We start from the raw sequence: 21,083 nt of genomic DNA on the forward strand, positions 1-21,083 counted from the left end.
ACAAATCTACGAATTAGCTATTTGAAGCTCATAAAATTAGCGCCTGCACGAGTTCTTTCGAAATACCCACCCCATTTCCTCATTTAGCAAATGTATATCGTTGTAGACGTAATTATATTGTTTATTATTGTCTTAAAGGAACCTTCTTATAATTTGGAACAACCTATATTGAGGAACTTTTCTCAATAAAAGCTTTAAAGTTGGATCTGTTTACACTACTCAAGTGGCGCATTTATTACGTCATGGGATCTGACCAATACCGAATTAGTATGCAAATTTGGAGAACAATAACTTCTTAGAAGAAACCCAGGTCGAAATTGGAAGAAAAAAGCTCGAAGCCATTTTTGACAAATCATTGGTTGACCTGGTCCACATACTAATTTTTTTCAAACTTTAATTCCTGTTTTAATGTAATTTAATATTTGTTCTTTCTGTTTTAAAAAATTGTTCTAAAGTTCCTAGAATCATATGTGATATTTCATTTAAAGAGTCCCTTGAATTTAAATAGTGAGGTATGATCAACGAATTTGGCCACTCGTGAAGGATGCAGCCGGTATGAAATATTCCAAGGCCGAATATATTTCAACTACCAAAACGGAAACAAAAGAATACATAAGTTATTCGAATATATCAAAGGGGATCCCCGCTATTCTGCGAAAATTATACAACGTATAAAATCATCATTTGGGAAAAAGTGATGACTGTAGATTTAAGGGTACCGAAAATTATATGAATAAGCTCTACTTAATAAGTAAAATTTAATATTCACGCTGTACTTAGTCAAAGGATAAATTTCCTTAGACGAACCTCACCCTGATGTATTAATTTTTATATTCATTTACGGTATAATATTATCAAATCATAACTTTTGTACAAACCTAGTTGACCTACTTATTTTTGAATGTTATATGACCCTTTCCAAGGGCTATTACCTATCTTATTTAATCAGTTTAAGATCATTACATCCATAAACAGTAATTACTATTTCAAAATTCAATTTTATCATCATTTATTATTTATTCATTACCAGTTCTTACATACATTTCGTTTAACCTATTTATCTACAAATTCAACTTTTCGCTATTTGGTTATTTATTATAATTTCAATAATATATTTATGTTGTCCATTTACTTCTCTGAATTTATTTCATTACACCTTCGAATCCGTTCTTTCTCAACTGACACATATCAATCGTGCAAGACACGACTTGCTTTATAGTAGTCAGATATTATTGAGTATCATAGTTATTATTAGAACGTTATTCCATCTGGCGGTAGGTGGTAGTCGATATTCACATCAATTAATAAAACATTTTTTTTTTTAGATATCCTCAAAAATCAAATCAGATCGACTACCATCAACCTACCATATCGAGGTGTATTGAATCCAGCATTGACAACCAGCTAATGCTCCAAGGGGAGGTATTTGATCGCATAGACAGCACCCACATTAGACTCGGTACTCGAAACATCTACTATTTTGGTTTAGGGCTTTGCCACATTATAACCGATAGTATTTGTCAGAGACCTGGTTTGCATGGAGTTGCCATTTGGATTGTTGTCTTGTGCGGTCTAATATCCTCCAACTGTAAAACAGGTAGGCCTACTAGATTTCAAGTATTCTGGTCATTATTTAGTGAGTGGATTCATTCCGAATTTTAAATCTCTGCTTGATCCTAGTGACAGCATTGATTATAACAAGGAGATTCAGATTGAACTGCATATTGGTATCAAATTCAATTTAATATCACGTTATCGTACCCCCAGCCACAGCAATAGTTCAGAAAATTGTAGTCCCAACTTCGGCTACTTTGTAGACCGTCAACCTACCGATTCAGGAAATTATTTTTCAAATCAATCTTTTACTATAATATTATTATACTGTTCCTTTTGCCAAGATCCCACTGCTTTGTCGCTGCCTATGCTATTGCATAGCCATACGAATATCAACATAACCTCTAATTTTAACGTATTCTCTCATAACCTCAAAGTTTATAATTATTTTTTTCTGTGTTATCTATGACCCCCCCCCCTGGAGCAGGATTTCACACATTATGAACGGTTTTCGGTGCTGGTGGCATCAACATTAAAACACGGTTTTTTATGCTAGCAGCTAGGTTCAAATTTAGACAAAGTCAAGTATTCAGTTTGAAAAGATTTCAATTGTTCAAGTTTTCAGTACGGCAAGATTTCAGTAGGTCAAGTTTTCAATTCGACAAGTTTTAAGTTTATGGAGTTTTCAGTAAGTCAAGTTATCAATTCTCTGTTTGTTCAGTTCTCATTTTGTCAAGTTCAGTTTGTCAAATAGTCAATTTATCAAGTTTTCATCAAGTTACCAGTTTATCAAGTTTTCAGTATGTTATGTTTTCAGTTTGTCAAGTTTTAGTTCATCAAGTTACCAATTTATCAAGTTTTCGGTAAGTAATGTTTTCAGTTTATCAAGTTTTCAGTTTTATTGTTTACTGTCCACTCTCTCAGAGAAGCTTTTCACCTATTGTTATTTCAATCTTTTTACCATATAGTATTCTTAATATCAACAATATAGTACATCATAATATCAACATCAAATTCTGAGAGTGTCAAGGGAATCAAGAAATAAATAAAGGGTTAAATGGCTTTATATCCAATCGAGAGAAAAAACAGCTTATTCTCAAGTACTCGCGAGGCATTCTATTAATTTGAGAGCGCTGAATCTGAAATCAAAATTTCTCTATCCCCATTTTTACGCAATTTAGGTTTTGGTGGATATACAAACGACGGACGGTCGGCTGGAGCTTGACGGCCCATCCGTTTTACCGTCCACTCGCAATGGCTTCCATGTTGCGACTATTGCTTGAGCAAAAGACTGGTGGTAAACTTGAGCGTCTGGACCGGCCTCAAGAACGGCACAGTACCAGCGTCATATTGGGCCCGTTCTGTGTACATAGAATGTGGTGAATTGTCCGATTCACAATTTATCAGGTAATAAGTTCCGCGTCCCATGGGAAGAATTTTGACAGATTCTGTACCAGAAACCAGTTCCAAGTTCCTGCTTCACAGTCGAAGCGTGGTAAATTGTTACAGTTCCAACCATCTCTGCGCAGGCGCTGATAGCTTGTTTACCATAGCAGAGCCATAGAATACATAACCAACAAAATTATGTTTGATAACCGTTCGTTAAATGAATTTTTCTCTATGGAGAATTTGAGAGTAATGGAATGAAAGAGATGCACACTTTTCTAGACGGTAAGTTTGTAAAACAGTCTTTCTTCATTCACGCGCCAAAAGCTTGAACCAACGATTTTGAAATGGCGTTCCAAGGGAACATTTTGCACTAGTCACGTGATGGAACAAATTAAGATTGAAACTGGAACAATTTACTGTACACAGAACGTACACTGTTCCACGAGAAATATCGGCTTGAGTCAACATTGAAAATTGGAACATAAACGCCCCTACACCATGGGATATCTTTTGAGCTATCTTTTCTCTATGCTACAAGCTAGAATGAGTTATGCTTACTGATTGTCATCATTTTTCATGCAAGACCAATCATGATCATAAATCTATATGCTGTAATGAATATGGATGAATATGAATAACTGAATTGTGTTGCGGTGGAGTAATGTACTCTGTTGCAGAATTGATCAATTTTACAGTAATAATTGCAAATGCGGTACTGTACTGTATAGTACGCGACTTTGAACACTACCTCCGTAAACAAAGCCATAGTGCATTCCTGTGACGTCAGCAATAGAAACACTAGCTGATATAGATCAGCTGAAATCAACGAATTTTTATTGGTGTATAAGCCCTACCTGTGTTTACGTCACACGAATGCAAATTGCCAAAAAAGTGAAACTAGCAAGTCAAGCTGAACAAGTGAAGTTATATTTTAAATTGAAACTCAAGTATATTCTTATTTTGTACTGAAAGTAAATTTTATTTTCATGGCGATTCTGTTGCTTAAGCCGCCATTTTGTCACACCGTTGAGTGGGAGGAGACTGTCTAGCTAGGCCAATGGCAGGCGTTCATGCCCTCGACCAATAGCAGTACTCGCCTACTAGTATAAATTCTGCTGCTCTTGTATTTAGTTTTAGTTTGTCAGAGATTGACAATGGTGTAATAACCGAAACCAGTCTTTCTAATTATCAATAAATCAGTGTTTTTTGACAATTTCTTAGTCTTTTTCATTCAAAACGAAAATACTGATACCTTAGATAATCTATCCTAATTGCTTCTACAGCCTGGTACACAGCATTTATAAGGCATGATTAACTGCACTGAACATAATCACCGAAGCAGTACCCACATAAACTTACGCTTGAAACTGATTGAGTCGATGCTATTTTAGTTCATAAGGAGCTCAAAAATTCAATAGGGGTAGTTTCAATTGCTAAATTGAGGTTTCAACGTATCTATTTCAGTGGGGAAATAACGGGGAATACGGGAATCCCCGGCATACAGTCCGCCTAGTCTTGTGACGTATCACCGAAAGTGGTGGGGGAAGAGCACGGCCTGTTCATCTAGAGTGGCCTTGCATATAGGCAAGGTATGGTTCGCGGGGTTATATTCCTACTTTAAAAAAATACGCTCCAGAGAACCTATATCCCTAGATGGAGGAAGCTCCCTACATATGTTGGATGTTTTTGAACGGGTAGTAGGCCTATTGTAGTCTAGTGGCTCTCCGCCGATAGGCAAAGCCAAGGGACCCGGACTGTACCATAGAGAAAAGATAGCGTAGGATGTCTCAAATAACTAAGATAGCTTAACTTGAATCAGTTGTACTCTGAAATGTACTACCTGATGTCATGACTTCATGCTGACTGGATTAATTTTGCAGTAAATTTTGTTACTGTTGATGTCAAATAAATAGATATAGTTTTAGATTGTTGGAAGTTTTGTATTATCTGTTGTAGCATAAATTTGTATTAATTTGATGATAACCTCGACACATATATTATATAGTGAGGTATTATTTTGTAAACCTTGAATATTGTTATATTATTGAAAATGTATGAGAAGATAATATGTAATGTTCCTGAATTTATGAATAAACTCCTCTGGATGTGTCGTCCAACATCCAGAGAAATTATAAAAAAATGAATATGAATGAGTCCATTGTGTTGTGCGGTACCTGCAACTCCCTAGCGACGGCAAAGAGCGCCCTGACCAGCTTCTCGCCCTCGCCGACGTACTTTGAGGTGAGACTGGCGGCCGAGATGCTGAAGAAGGTGGAGCGACAGGCGGTGGCGACGGCGCGTGCCAGCAGGGTCTTTCCGTTGCCGGGTGGCCCGAACAGCAGCAGGCCACGCGCCGGCGCACGCAGCCCTGTGAACAGCTCAGGCCGCAGCGACGGCAGGATCGCCATCTCTTGTAGGGCTTGTTTCGCTGTCTAAAACCAATCATCAATTGAGAGGGTGCATTTTAATTCAGTGGAAGTGGCTAAATTAATTATTTGGCTCATTTTTCTTTAAAATCACTTGCTTTGAAGTTAATCGAAGAAAACAAAAAAAAATCAAATCTCCAACCCCCTAAATTTTTACATATATATTATTTTATCAAGAAAATTATTTTATTGAAAAAATGAATATAACTAATATTGTAGTCCATAATGTAAGGAATCGAATGACATATAACAGAACTGTTTTGGATTAATGGTTATTGAGATAATCGATTTCCCGTGATTACCTGCATTTTTCATGTTTTAGGGGGCTGGGGAGGAAAGCTCCAAGGGGATTTTTTGGGACTTTTGGGAGAATGACTCTCTGGGAGGGTTCTATCGATGGTGGGAAATTCACCTTTTATTTAATTTTCGGATCGAAACTGTTTTTTGGACCTTCATTGACTGGGCTATTAAGAGTAAAAATCAGACTATTCATCATAAATCAACTGACAAGTGATTACACAGGTGTGTGGAAAAGCCAGTCTATTGCTGTATTTCCATAAGGTCTATAGTTTCAATCAGGTACTTGTGGATGAGAATACTGCGTGAGGTCTACTGTTCACAGAACTACTAGTAACATCGGCTGAGGCTATAATTTGGGAGCTAACGCACGCGCTGACACATAATTTCAGCTAGTTAATGTACAATTTTTACATCAGCAAAATGATAGGAATAAATTGATATAATATCAATGTGCGGTTTTCGCCATTCATTTTCGCAGTAATTTAAGTACAGGGCGAGTCATATTGAACTTACCGGTTTTGGAAGGGCGTTGCATGAAGAAGGGAAGGAGCAGAAGGGTGGGGATGGTGTCAGTAGACGCGCCATGATAAGCAGTTTTAGTGTGAGCAATGGCTTGGTCGGGACAATATCATGCGTTCGTAGTTGAAGAGTTTATTGAAAATGGCGGCTCCGTGATAACAACACAGTGTGCGTTCCGTTTAAATTTTGCTATTGGTCGATGTGATCCACACTGTCACTCGAGGGCTGTGGAGTGGTCGTTCGTGTAGGTTCCGATGGTTATTCTCAGCCCAGTATCGAAGATTCTGTTTGTTAACAGTCCCGGCGAGGTGAAAATGTGCCTCATCACTGAAGATCAAAGCAGCAGTGCGAGGGATCTGCTGAATGTCGCGGCATAAATTTGTTCGTGTGTCTCAAGTCTCTAACTGTTAATTCTTGCACTACCTGAATCTTGTAGGTATGGGTGAAATTTAAGGTCTCCATGCGGTATTCTGCGGACACAACTGAGCAATAATCCTAGTGAAGCGGCATGTTTCCGAACAGAACGCAGAGGGGATTGTTGAATTGAAACCCGCACTCTATCTACGTTTTCCGCTGACGTTGACATCATAATTCGGCCTTGTGGTCTTGTTTTTAATGCAGATGATGTTGCTCTAATATTTGATACCCAATTTCTGATTGTTGGTCCAATGGGAATGGGATCACGGCGACCAATAGAAAAATTTAAACGGAACGCACGCTGAGTTGTGATCACGGAGCCGGGAGCCGCCATTTTTAATAAACTCTTCAACTACGAACGCACGATGTTGTCACGACCAAGCCATTGCTCACACTAAAACTGCATGTCATGGCGCGTCTAATGACACCATCCCTGCCCTTCTGCTCCTTCCCTTCTTCGTGCAACGTCCTTCCAAAGCCAGATAGTTCAATATGACTCACCCTGTATTTTAAAGTGATCATTAACAAATAGTTCGTAATGGAAAGAAACATTGAAGATTATTTATTTTCCGAGGAACTCGGTATCGAAATCATGTATCATATTATGACCATCTTCCAATTTTAAAAAATGATTTTAGATTCATCAGAGGGTCAAAGATGTTGAAGCGACAAAGTAATATTTTGAAGAGTAATTTTTCATTTCAAATAGGATTCCCAATAAAACCTACTGTCAAAATATTCTTATAAGAGGAATATTTAGCTGTTTTCATAATTTTCATCAACTCTGTAAGATTAAAGTGCTGGTTTCAAAGATTATAATACAACAGTTCTTGAGCGAGTTCTCCAACCCAGGGGGTCACTAGTTTTATTTTATTTCCACATTTTACTCCTAGTTATATTGTAGGATATGGGATTTGAAAATGTTGGCTGATATAAATCAAGTTATATCTAAGAATTTACACTATTAGCTTGGTATTCCATTTACTCTTCATTTCCATAATATAGATTATTGCGATTTGATTAATTATTGGAAAATTAATTTTTGGTTCTTTGGAACCATTAGATTAGAAATTAAACCTAACCTTTATTATACAATAAATCTGGGGAAAATAGCAATACTTTCATAAGCATGAATAATACATTTTGATGATTTTTTAATTTTGCATTTTTTATGACAGTTGTGAGCTAATATGAATACATGTTGAGTCAGCTGAAATTGATTGACTATTGAGAATACTATTTTATATATAATTATTTTATTTATAATTTTATGCTATACTGTACCTCTTGTCCAGCTATGTCTTCCCAAAGAACGGGTGAACCTCCTTCGAGAACTTCATCGAGCACCAGTTGAGCCAGCTTGGGATCCACACCGCGAATGCATTTGCTGTTCAGAGATGTTGGACGATTTGTTCTACTTGCTGCAGGCTTATGCATAGGTGAACTGCTGGGGCCCTGCCACATAATTAATTCAAGAAACTAATTACATTCATATTTTTATTATAGTAAATATGACCAAAATAAGCTAATAAGCTGGAAAATGGAGAAATAACGCTTAGTCCAGTCAATATAGACATAAAAAAGGGGGTGTGCTTGCAATTTATATTGTAGTTATGATTTTCTAATATATTATTTGGGTACATAAGAGAAGTTCAGAACCAATTTCTTCATGCAAAATTTCCTTGTGCTAGATACAGAGTGGCCCAAAAACCTCGTATTTTCGGCTCATTTTCCAGTTTTCAGCTATTTCTGCCAAATCTCGTAATCGGACAGAAAAATGTGCTCTCGCCTTTTTTTTAGATCATCAAGTTCTGAATAGAATAAGATCATTCGGAACTCTCTACCTTTAATGAGTACTGAGTTATGATTTTTCAAAAATGAGTGAAATTTGAAGGAAAAATCAATTTTGATGAATTTTAGATTTTGATCAACAATCTTCCGATTGTTAACATTTGGATGTATAATTCAAAATCCCTCTGGGCGTATTTTTGTGCTCTACAATCTGAGATCAGGTAAATCTCGAATAAGATTTCCAGGTACACCTGACAACAATGCTCCTTGTATTGTAAAAAACACCTAATTTTCAGCTTCAACCATCATCACCAACTACATTGTCCTTACATTGATATTTCGCACAATGTCATAAGTTCATGAGATCATGTTCTATGAGAATCACCCGTTAGATGCACTTCATTTCAGTATTTCCTAGTGGAGAGGCGCGATTAAGGACACCTCAAGGATCAAAATTTCAAACACTTATAAATTCTGACACAATGTTCAGATTTCATCGTACTACACTTCATTCTTCTCGGCTCGTCAAGGCGGTCCTAAATCATGCATCAAGTCAAGTCAAATTCATTTATAAGCCCATATTCCAATACACAAAAAATGGCCAATCTCTATATTCAAAGCTGCATGACTTTTGAAATACTTCTGATAAAATTTCCAAATCTAGTGAGGATGTGAATCATCCCCCTCTACCCACTCCAATAAATAATACTTTCAATTCCAATACCATTCGAAAGTTACAGAAGATTTCAAAAATGGCGATTCAAGTTTTTACATTTTTTCCGTGATTTTACTGTTGATCAAGAGTTTCTAAAATGAGTCTGATACATCATAAAAAATCTCGATTGATTCCAAATTGTAGATAAATACATCCTCTACAAGCTCTGTTGTCTGAAATCCATCTTGAATCATTTTTCCCTATCATAGTACTGCCAAAGCCGTTAATATGGTAAAAATATCTACAATTTCCGGATTTTTTTCAACAATCAAATCTCACTCCACGAAAATATTTTCCATAAATCATTTACAGCAGGTGAAAGAGGAAATTATATTGTACATTTCAAAATCAAGTAATGATTTTTATAATGAGGGGTTACCGAGATACATTGCTTTGTTAAAAAAAATTGGTCATTTTTTGTGTATTGGAATATGGGCTTTAGTACACTCAACAATAAATTTTCCACTTTTCGACCGAATTTGACTTATGATGCATGATTTTGTTTCTAAAACGATCTGATACATCATAGAAACTCACGATTGATTCCAAATTGTAGATAAATTCATCCTCTACGAGCTCAGCTGCCTAAAATCCATCTTGGATCACTCGGGCATATCATAGAACTGCCAAAACTGTTGATATGAGAAAAATATCTACAATTTCCGGATTTTTTTTCAACAATCAAATCTCACTTTACGAACATTTTTTTCATGAATCGTTTACAGCAGATGAAAGAAAAAATGCTATTTCACATTTCAAGATCAAGTAATGATTTTTATAAGGAGGGGTTACAGAGATACATAGCTTTGGATATAGAAATCGGCAATTTTTTAAGTATTGGTATATGGGCTCAAGTACACTCAACAATAAATTTTTCATTTTTCGACTGAATTTGACTCATGATGCATGATTCTGGACCGCCTTGACGAGTCGAGAAGAATGTAGTGTAGCATGTTGAAATCTGAGCACTGTGTCAGAAGTTATAAGTGTTTGAAATTTTGATCCTTGAGGTGTCTTAAGCGCGCCTCTCCACTAGGAAATACTGAAATGAAGTGCATCTAACGGGTGATTCTCATAGAACATAATCTTATGAACTTATGTCATTGTGCGAAATATCAATGTGAAGACTATGTAGTTGGTGATGATGGTTGAAGCTGAAAATTAGGTGTTTTCCACAATACAAGGAGCATTGTTGTCAGGTGTACCTGGAAATCTATTCGAGATAGAGCGCTCTCCCTGATCTCAGATTGTAGAGCACAAAAATACGCCCAGAGGGATTTTGAATTATACATCTAAATGTTAACAATCGGAAGATATTGTTGATCAAAATCTAAAATTCATCAAAATTGATTTTTCTTTCAAATTTCACTCATTTTTGAAAAATCATAACTCAGTACTCATTGGAGGAAGAGAGTTCCAAATGATCTCATTTCATTCAGAACTTTATGATCTAAAAAAAAGGCGAGAGCACATTTTTCTGTCCGATTACGAGACAGAAATTGCTGAAAACTGGAAAATGAGCCGAAAATACTAGGTTTTTGGGCCACCCTGTATCTAGAACAAGGAAATTTTGCATGAAGAAATTGGTGCTGAACTTCTCTTATGTACCCAAGTAATATAGGTATTAAAAAATCATAACTACAATATAAATTGCATGCACCAATGTATATAGTGACTGGACTAGCTAGGTATTAATCTTTGATTAGCATTGCTAGTGACCTAATAACTCACTCTAGTTCAAGTATTTTAGCAGTTTATGCAACAGTGGATTTATGATAGGTTTCAAACCTCATGTTTGGTGTAATTCAAGACAAGAGAGCATCGAGTGTCTCAAATATCTCATGAGTGATTTTAATGCTGAATACAACAACTGTTTGATACAATTTCATCCAAAACTAAAAGAACTCAACGATTCTAGAGGGCATAGAAACCCAAATAAGAGAGTAATCAAAATCAAGATACATTGGATCATAATTATCATTATTATTACATGAAACTCTAAATAATAATGTCTTCATGACAGATTTCATCAATTTGTTGAATTTCCATGTTCTATGCAATAGACCAAGACTTAATGCTCAATATGCTTTTTCAAATACCGATTGTCAAAACTGCTCACCATTTCAATTCTTACCTAAATAGAACAATGAGATTGTTCAATACACTAAACTCATTCCTTGACCCCTTGTATGATCGCTGCAATACATTCAAAAATCTTGTGAAAAATTATTCTGCTCAAATTATCATTTTTGAGCTAAACTTTTCTACTAACTCTTTTTCTCTTTTCAACTTTCTCTTCCTTTATTTTTTCATAACATACCCCTACACTAGGTAACTTTCCTGAATCCAACCCAAATTTCGTACTCTTCTAATCTAATCTTAATTTGTGGAATTACAATTACATTGGCATCGTATATTTGAACTTTGATTAATATTCTAATAAGGATGAGTGCTTGTGGCAAGTGTGAGCAGCCGGTTGGTCGCTCTGCCGCCGATAAACTGTATTGTAAGGAGTGTAAAACGTATTTTCATAGTGTTTGTCTCAATATCAAACCTCAAGACTTAGATATAATAAAGGGTCCGTCTTGGTCTTGCCCTGACTGTAAACGTGCTTCAAAACTTCAGCAAACTGACTCTACTCCAGTGAAAGGTACTGTGACTCCTGATACAGCTTTGTTAAAAAAACGTTCCGATAGTGTCGTGATGGAGTCATTGGATGAATTAAACAGTGGACAAAAGAATTGTTTGATAGCATGGATGAACTAAAAAATATTATAAACAAAGGGCAGGATAAGCAGAATGAACTTAGTCAAATTGTGAGCAAACAAAGTGAAATAATCGATCGGCAACAGAAAATTATTGACTCTCTTGAAGGTGAAATTAAATTAATTAAAGCGCGGTTGCGATCCACCGAGGAGCGGCTTGATGAGCAAGAGCAATACTCCAGAAGAAACACGCTGGAAATCCAGGGGATCCCCGAGAAGGATAAAGAGGACGTTCTGGAGACGGTGGCTGAGGTGGGACGGGCCGTGGGCTTCGAGTGACTCCAGCGATGGTGGATGCCTGTCATCGACTGGAGCCTATTCGCGCTGTGAGGCCTAACGACGGAAAATCGACACCGCCCCCGCCCCCCGCAATCATAGTCAAGTTTGTTAGGCGTCACGACGCCGATGAACTGATGGAACGGAGACGGAAGGCTGGCATCCTTAGGAGGCATCAGATTCAGGGTCTGGAGGGTCCGGCTCCTGTGTACATAAACCGTAGTCTCACTGCTACGAGGAGGAAACTTCTGGGTGCAGCTCGTCAGCTCAAGAAGAGTGGGGCAATCAAGGATGCGTGGATAGACCGAGCTGGGAGGGTTCGAATTCGCAAGGAGGAGAGGGGAGCACAAATTGTTGTTAAAAGTATGGCTGATTTGAACTTTCCCAAGCTCTAGTTATTAGCTACTATGGGATAAGTGGTGATTGATCAATTTTTAATACCGAATGTTTGCGAGGCCCTAAAAATCAGACTGAACTGTAAGTGATTTATTTTGCTTTCGTTTCTTTCTATTATGAATTATTGTTTGTTTAATCATCATATGTTTTTAATTTTCCAATGAATATACTTTCTATTCTAAATCAATTTCACTATGAATTAAGGCTGAATGTATAGATCTAATATTGATGTAGATATTGACTACTGATTGATCTTTATTGGTATTTGTTTCTTTTGTTGGAATTTATAATGAAAAAATTAGTACCGTGATATAAATAGTTCGAGTTGATAGGCTGCAGTAGTGAGGAAGCTGTGGATATTATTCACTGGGCTATGCAACTTTTGCAATAGAGATAACTCGATGGATTCTGAGCTATCATTTCGTTTCCTCGATCTGTTGATTGCTATCATTGTTGGTGATAGCAGGGTGCTACTGTATCAAGTGATAGTCAATCTGTTGATAAGATAGGTACTCAGAGTTCCTTAAATGGTTGCAGTCGATTGTCGAGTAAATGTTAGGTGTGGCTATAACGAGCATTTTTATTTGAATTGAATTACACTTCTTGTGATTATACACACGAGTAATTTTAAAAATTTTGTTGAGTGATGATTATTGAATTTAAGAGTAGATTTATTAATTGTCGTTAGTGGATTATTTGCATTGTGTAGTGGTTTGAAAAGCTTGAGCTACTTGGTAGTTCTGGGTATGTCTTTTTCTTTTTTATTTTTCTTTCAATTAGATCGTCCTTACGGGCAAGATGTATTTCTTTATTTTTTGGATGATTGAGTGTGCGTGTGTGAGTATGAATGGTCCATGGAGTTGTTTTTTTTTTGTATGGTTTCTGAATTACAATGGTGTTTTAGGATACGAGATTATTATTTGCATTGAAAATGGGTAATGATTTTAGATTTTATAGCAACATAAATGAAGTGAATAATAGTTTATTAACAGATGTAAATGATTTTATAATTTTTCACCAGAATATTCGAAGTTTACATTGTAATTATGACGTTTTTATGTCCTACTTGAGTTGTTGGAAGTATATGCCGGATATAATTGTATTGTCTGAAGTCTGGTTGCAGTCACCTGAGGAAGCGTCTATGTATTCTTTAGATGGCTATAGCACCTATATAGCCTGTAGCAACTATTCTAGGGCATCTGGAATCTTGGTTTTTGTTAATACAAAAAATGTTAATGTGAAGAGGTTGGATTGCGATATCATGGGGTCAGACACAGTTTTAATTAGGGCTACACTTGGTAACTATTCCTTATCAATACTCTGTTTGTATAGATGGCATGGCTATGACTTTGATTCATTTTTGGATAATCTCAACAATGCTCTAAATTCTCTCCCAGCAGGGGACACAGTTTTGATTGGAGATATAAATATCAATTTGTTGGATAATATTAGTATTAAAACAGATAAATATTTAGAGGTAATGTATAGTTATGGCTTTGAATCTATGGTAAATTTCGAACTAGAGTTACAAACGAGAGTGCAACTTGTATAGATCATGTCTTTTTGAAGTCATCTGGTACCCATAATGTAAAAAGTGGTGTCTTTGAGACTCATGTCAGCGACCACAGGGCTGTGTCATTATCTATTTCAAGAGTTGCCAGCAAGAATTATGTTAGGACGGGAACCAAGGAAATAATTAATTATGAATATCTTAGAGCTTTATTATTCGATTATGACTGGAGCAGTTTTTTGCAAGTAACGATGTGGACTTCAAGTTTAAATCATTTATTAACGTACTAAATGTCTCAGTTGATAATGCTAAGACAGTTATAAATTACAAGTATAAAAATCAGAAGTTCAAAAAGCTCAAACCTTGGATGACTGATGGACTATGTGTTGCAATACATGATAGAGACAAATTATACAATAAATTTCGTAGGAACCCACATAATATACAAATTAAAAATCATTTAAAGGTTTACAGTAGTAAAATTAAAAAGTGGATTGAAATAGCTAAGCAAGACTATTATCAAAATATAAATCAGATGCCAGCTAAAAGGCAATGGAAGTTATAAATGATGTAACAGGTATGTCCTCAGCGAGGAAAAAATCCATAACTTTTATTAAAAGGGATGGCATTGAGTTTAGGGACTTGCCCTCCATTGCTAATATTTTCAATGAATATTTTGTAAATGTACCTAAAGATGTAATTGATGCTATCTGTAATCCCAGTGAAGATGCTACAGCTTTATATTATGATATTTTCAAAAATAACACACCTAGTAAATCCTTCTTCTTTGAGCCCATTCACTACTATGAAGTCTGTTCTTTGATCAATTCCTTAGCTGATCATAAGTCCCCTGGAATAGATAATTTTCGACATGTCTCATTAAGGAAATATGTGTGCCTATTATTCCAGTTCTAGTCGATATATTTAATTGTAGCATCATGAATGGTAGGTTTCCCTCTGATTTGAAAATTGCAAAGGTTGTACCTATATACAAAAGTGGTGATGAATATGATGTACGTAACTTTAGACCAGTCTCTCTTCTCTCAGTTTTTTCAAAGATTTTTGAAAAACTGGTAAAGAAACGCCTTATTAGATTTTTCGATAAGACAAAACTTATTCATGAATGTCAGTTTGGATTTCAGGAAGGTTTAAGCACCGAAATGGCATTGAACTGCTTTTTGAAGGGTATTTATACAGGTTTGAATAGTCCAGAAGGCTGCAGGGTCTCAGGCCTTTTCTTGGATATTAGAAAAGCCTTTGACACAGTCTGTCACTCTATATTGCTGGAGAAACTGCGTAGGGCTGGAATTAGAGGAAACATTCTCCAGTGGTTCCATTCTTACCTGAGTGGAAGAAAGCAATGTGTTACAGTGCAAGGAGTAAAAAGTAATACTTTGACTTTGTTGAATTGTGGTGTTCCCCAAGGATCTGTACTGGGCCCGGTTCTATTTCTGGTTTATATTAATGACTTGTTCAACCATAAATTCAAGAGATGTGTTACATCATTTGCTGATGACACAGCCCTGGTTTATGTTGCTAAGGATTCTCATATTTTGTGCAATATGATGCAGAGAGATCTAAATGATCTTAGCTTGTGGTTTGGAATGAACAGGTTGGCTCTGAATTCGAACAAAACTAAGTATATGTGCTTTTCCTTGTCTACCTCGGTTGACCTCCCTACCACGCTCAGGTATCATGATATGGATTGCTTGATGGGGCAGCGGAATTGTAATTGTGATGTTGTCTGCCGGACCAATTCTATCAAGTACCTAGGGTTAATTTTAGATGATACTCTAACTTGGAGGCTCCATATCAAGAAGCTGAAGCAGGTTCTCTTTCTGATGCTGCGGAAATTCTATCACATAAGGCATCTGTTTCCGGTAATGTTGTCTCTAATATGTACTATGCATTTGTGCAGTCCAGACTTGGGTATGGTATTTCGTGCTGGGCATCCACTTATATATCTCATTTCTTGCCTTTGATTAGGCTGCAGAAGGCAATTATCCGTGTTATTTGCGGTGAGGGTGGGCGGGTCCACTCATTCCCACTTTTTAAAGCAAGATCCATCCTGCCGTTGAGATATCTGTATGTCTTCAAGGTTCTGGCACTATTTTATAAGAAAAGTGGTAACCATGGACCTGATGTAGGCCTACCCTATTACACTAGGAATGCTGAGAGGGGGTTCATAACATTGCCTCGTTCTCATTGTACTTTGTTTCAGAAGAGCTTCGTTTTTTTGGGCCCGAAATTTTTCAACTGTCTTCCCACTGAAGTCAAAAATGTAGCTAGTATTGCTTCTTTTAAATCTAGATTAAGATTGTGGTTGATGAATCGTTCACCGGGAGAGATTGAGGATCTTTTTGGAATTTTAATCTGAACTTTATTCACTCGTTCTTCTTTTTTTTTTGATACACCATTGGAAGGTGTAAGCTATGATTTAACAAAATCAGCTCCATGTTGTATGAGTGTGTGTGTGTGTGGTGGTTTTATTATTTATTATATTTACTATTTGGTATCATTCATATTCATTATCATTATTATTTTATTCCCATTATTTTCAGTTTATAATATCTCATGTGTGTACGCTAAGCGAATTCCCTATTTTATTTTCAATTGTGAGATATGCTCCTGTTTGCAGACAAAGTTCACTCTTTAGCAAACAGTATTGTATTCATTGACTGTACACTAAGCATTTTTGTTGAATTCAATATTTGATTATTGTTATTCTGTAATGTACTTGTCATAGAATAAAGATTTTTTATTTTAATTATCTTATACATAAAAAATAATCTTATTAGTAATAGCCTACTAAATCGTTGAGGATATTTATCACGATGCGATATCATATTTCTTTTGAGGAAGTGAAAGATAACCAACTTTTTGGTTCATTTAAATCTATGAATATGGGCAATGAACAGTTTTGAGCTGAGCTGAGCCTGTTGTTACATCCCAATAATTTCAATTAATATTAAAATAAATTAAACGATCGAAACAGATTTTTTCAGACGATTTACATAACTATATGGCTTATTACGATATAAATTATTGTAGCATACCGATATCTGTCGCTTGATGGCGGGCGGCGTGTGCGCATGCTTGGCGGGCTGAGGGGCGGTTGCGGAGGCGGGGATGACATTGTAGGCCTTGGACCCCATGGAGCGAGGCAGCGTCTTGCTCTTGGTAAGCGCGTGCGGGCCCGTGCGCGTCCCTGGCGTCACCGCCACTAACTTTCTACCCGACGCTACCCGACCATGCAAAACAGAACACTATCTCACTCTACTCAAACTAACTGTATTCTAATCTATTGCCATAAATATAATGAAATATTCTACTAATTGTAATGATGTAATTTATAGTAATCAGAACTAGTTGCATTCTACATACAAGAAAAACTTCTAGTACTAGTCAATTAGAGGAAACTGTGATAGTATGATTTCATGAGCTTGTAACAGGCCCATTATTTCTTAGGGCCAGACCATATTAGGCGTTTTTACAGGCGCCATCACAATCAGCCAATCGGAGAGCTTCCTCCCCTGCCGACTCTAAAAGGGCTCAATATAGTATGGCCCTAATGCCTGCCAACATTTTCTAAAGATACTCATGGACGGAGAATGTAGAGACCAAAAGCTACTGGCGGCCAGTTGTTATTATAAGGTCACTTTTCATCAAGTTTCATTAAGATGTGAAAAAATTGTTGAAAAGTGAACTAATAGTAAGAGCTGGCCATAGAAGCCGTTAATAGCTCTCCACATCTACATTTCCCGAATATTAGTCGCTCACATCACCAAGCTACACCCCTGCTTTCCACTTCTACTCTGCAGGACAGAATAGTATATTTCGCACCTAACCTAGCGCCGCAGTACAGGATGGTTTCTTACAGCTTGGCGTTGTTGTCATTCGAGATGGGTGTCTGGCTTGGAAGTGTTTCGGCCGCATTGCAGGATGACTGTTAACGGTTGCCGAAAGATCAACAGCTGGATTTTTTTCGTTATTTTTCGTGATAGAGAAATTCTGATTGCAGATTCGTTTTCAGCGACCCCAAGTTTAGCCTGAAGGCTCAGAATGTCAACAATGTTTTTAAATAATTAAAAATCATCATGAAAAGTCATTAATATGGTAGTAAACCACGTTTCTGGTAACTCTTTACTGGTGACTGGAGTTATTATTGACACACAAAAATCAAATTAATCGTGAGAAAGAAAACTGCTGATGAACGCGAATAAGACCGCCACTCCAAATTGTTCTATTGTCTCGGCTGCTTGGCTGAGCCTGGCTGGAGGGATCAAATAACCGACTGGTTTGATCTTTCGTCTGTACGCTAGGCGGAACTACGCCGACCATTGCTGGTAGATGTTACTGCGGCCGCTCGCATTCCCACCAACGCTGCTATTATTTGCTGTCTCAGCGCCTAGTCCGATTCAGCCAAGCAACCAGCCTGCACTGCGGAGCTAGGTCTAGAGCAGAAAATTAGATTTTTCCGGCTCGAAATCGGTTTTCAAGTCCGAGGCCGTAGGCCGAGGACTAGAAAAGATTGAGAGCCGGAAAAACATTTTTGCCAGTGGTGCGAACGATATTTTTCGCCACACACAAAAATAAACAATATATATATGAGAATAGTTGTTCACTAAGCACTTCCGAAAACAGAAGTGGAAGGTGATAGCTCTAGCAAATCTGAGGTAATCTGAATATCAGGAAATTGTCCAAGTATTTTTATTTTTATTCTGATTTGTCTAAATAACCTAAAAGATGATGTTCAATTATGTGGGAGGTTGAGTTTATCTTTGTTATTCTTTCAAATGACAATAAGATGATATTATTATAAATGTTTTAATTATTGAATAATGAACACAAATAATGAAGAGTTTTTTGATCAGCTGTTTTTTGATCACCTTTCTTAGTTCCATGTTAGCGGCTGGAAAGGGTACTCTTTCCGGCCTAGGCCGAAAAGAAACCTGTTCTGACGTCAGACGAGAGTCGTCTGCAAACAATGTCTTTCAGATCTACGTAGTGACTGGAAAACAGCTGCTTTCTGTGCAGTGTGGCGAAAAAATAATAACATTTATTTGTTCATGTGGGAGTGACATCTGTCAAAGTCTGAATATTTTCAAAAGAACCAATTCTTTTGATGCCTAGCAGAATACAAATTCATTGGAAAGCAGGGCTTTAACCACTAACATACCAAACATTATGTTTGTTTTCTTTTTGGCAATAAATGAATTTGATTTGTTTTTTTTTTTATTTGATGATAGAAATCGAATTTTTCAGTTAGCTTGTCAACCTCATACAAAACTTAATCCTGACTACTGATAGCCAAAAAATTTTATTTGAATAGAAAATAAAAAAATTAAATTTTAACTTTCTAACCCGCCAGTTTCAAACACCTTGATTATAGTGCAATCAAGTAAACACTAAGATATATTTTAAGACCATCATTTTTAGAATCAAATATTATTTAAAAATGGAAATAATAAGCTATTATACTATTTTCTCAGAACTCATTCCAAAAACACAATTACTCTGGAATATTATGAAAATAAATGAATAAGTCTTATATAATATCAAGTAGAATCATTCATGCACGAAGTAATTTTCTTCAACAATTTCATTGTAAACACAATCACCAATTATTCTTGAATTGGCTTCATTTTGAACTGTATTTTGATTCTTATCAAAAGACTTAGTATTTTCATTCTAAAAGACACATTCATATACATGAAACAAGAATAAAAAATGATTATCTAGAATAGTTTAATAAATGGAATAAAAACTAACAAAAATGTATGCATCTAATTGAGGATGGATGGATTTTATTTACCTAGTAAATTGAGACGATCGTTGGCCATCAATAAGTTGGTTTTCATTTTGTCGTGTAGTCTTTGAGCTCTCTCCCAGACATCTCCTTTGCCGCTGTGGCAATCAATTGCGATCCCTTTCTCCAGCTCCACAATTCCTCGCTTGTAAAGATCAATGGCCTCTTCTTTATTCCCTGAATGATATCAATGACGAAGAAACTATTACGCAACACTGATAAAAGATAGGCTTAATCATTCAAACTAACTCAGACTAAATTCTACATTATATCTTATCAAACAAAGAAGAGTAAATCACTGACTAATTCTGTGCGTAAAAGCTATCTATAACGGTTTTTATTCATCATTATATTGTTGAAAGTGTTATGGTCCTCCACATCTACAAGTCATATTAGGCTATGAAATAATATACAAATACAATATATACAAAAACTTAGCCACAATTTAATATAATAAAGGTAGCCTACCTTAATATACTAATTTTGTAATTTGGAGAGTTTATTAAATTAAATTCATTAGATAGAATAGAATGCCCTTTTTATTTAATGACGTTGCGGAATTTGAAAAGTAATGACTAGGCCTATAGTGAGGTCCACGTTATAATGACAGTATTTGATCAACTTTGGTTTTGCTATCCTTGTCTATCATTCGACAAAGCCGGTGGTAGTATCCTTTTCTAGGTCCAAAACGGTGCTAATTATGTTTTTGACAGTATAGAAATATGATTAATTAATGCAGAGAATCGGCATCGCTATTCTTCTATCTTTATCCACTGTCATTATAACGTGAACCTCACTATAATATACCACATCGTTAGCAAAACATACAAGTACAATACGGTACAATAGAACCTAGATTTAAAGTTTTGTATAAGTTGAGATGAGAACTGTTTTGGGCATAAGCATGTTAGGCCATTTCAAAAGTTAATCAATGTACAATAAGTTAGTGACAAATGATTGAATGAATAAACAAATACAGAGATAATAAGAGAATAGAAACAAAAATCTGGTGTGGTGCACTCACACAACTTTCCTTGCCGTTAAGAAAATTGATCAACTGACGCTAGTGTTCCCGCACATCTTAGGTCTAATTTTCTAAGATCTGAGCCAGCTGGTGACAGGAAATGATAATCCTTCTAAACTAGAGTATATCATAATTTTCAAAGTTGATCATTATTTGACAATTTTAAGTGATTAGTGAGTGTTATTTTGCTAT

At 36.2% G+C, this 21,083-nt stretch overlaps 1 protein-coding gene across 8 annotated transcripts in view; it reads right to left on the bottom strand.

Moving 5' to 3' along the window:
- Positions 1-21,083, bottom strand: part of LOC111064499 (spastin) — a 53,605-nt gene that overhangs the window by 29,855 nt on the left and 2,667 nt on the right. For all 8 annotated transcript variants that reach the window (XM_039425767.1, XM_039425762.1, XM_039425766.1 and 5 more), the window contains 4 exons: positions 19,874-20,044; positions 17,115-17,299; positions 7,890-8,060; positions 5,118-5,375 (listed from right to left, as the gene is read on the bottom strand). In XM_039425767.1, the coding sequence (XP_039281701.1) occupies positions 5,118-5,375; positions 7,890-8,060; positions 17,115-17,299; positions 19,874-20,044 (785 nt within the window). The remainder of the gene's footprint in view (positions 1-5,117; positions 5,376-7,889; positions 8,061-17,114; positions 17,300-19,873; positions 20,045-21,083) is intronic.

This window comes from Nilaparvata lugens, chromosome 4 (genome assembly GCF_014356525.2).
Source record: "Nilaparvata lugens isolate BPH chromosome 4, ASM1435652v1, whole genome shotgun sequence".
Lineage (NCBI taxonomy): Eukaryota > Metazoa > Arthropoda > Insecta > Hemiptera > Delphacidae > Nilaparvata > Nilaparvata lugens.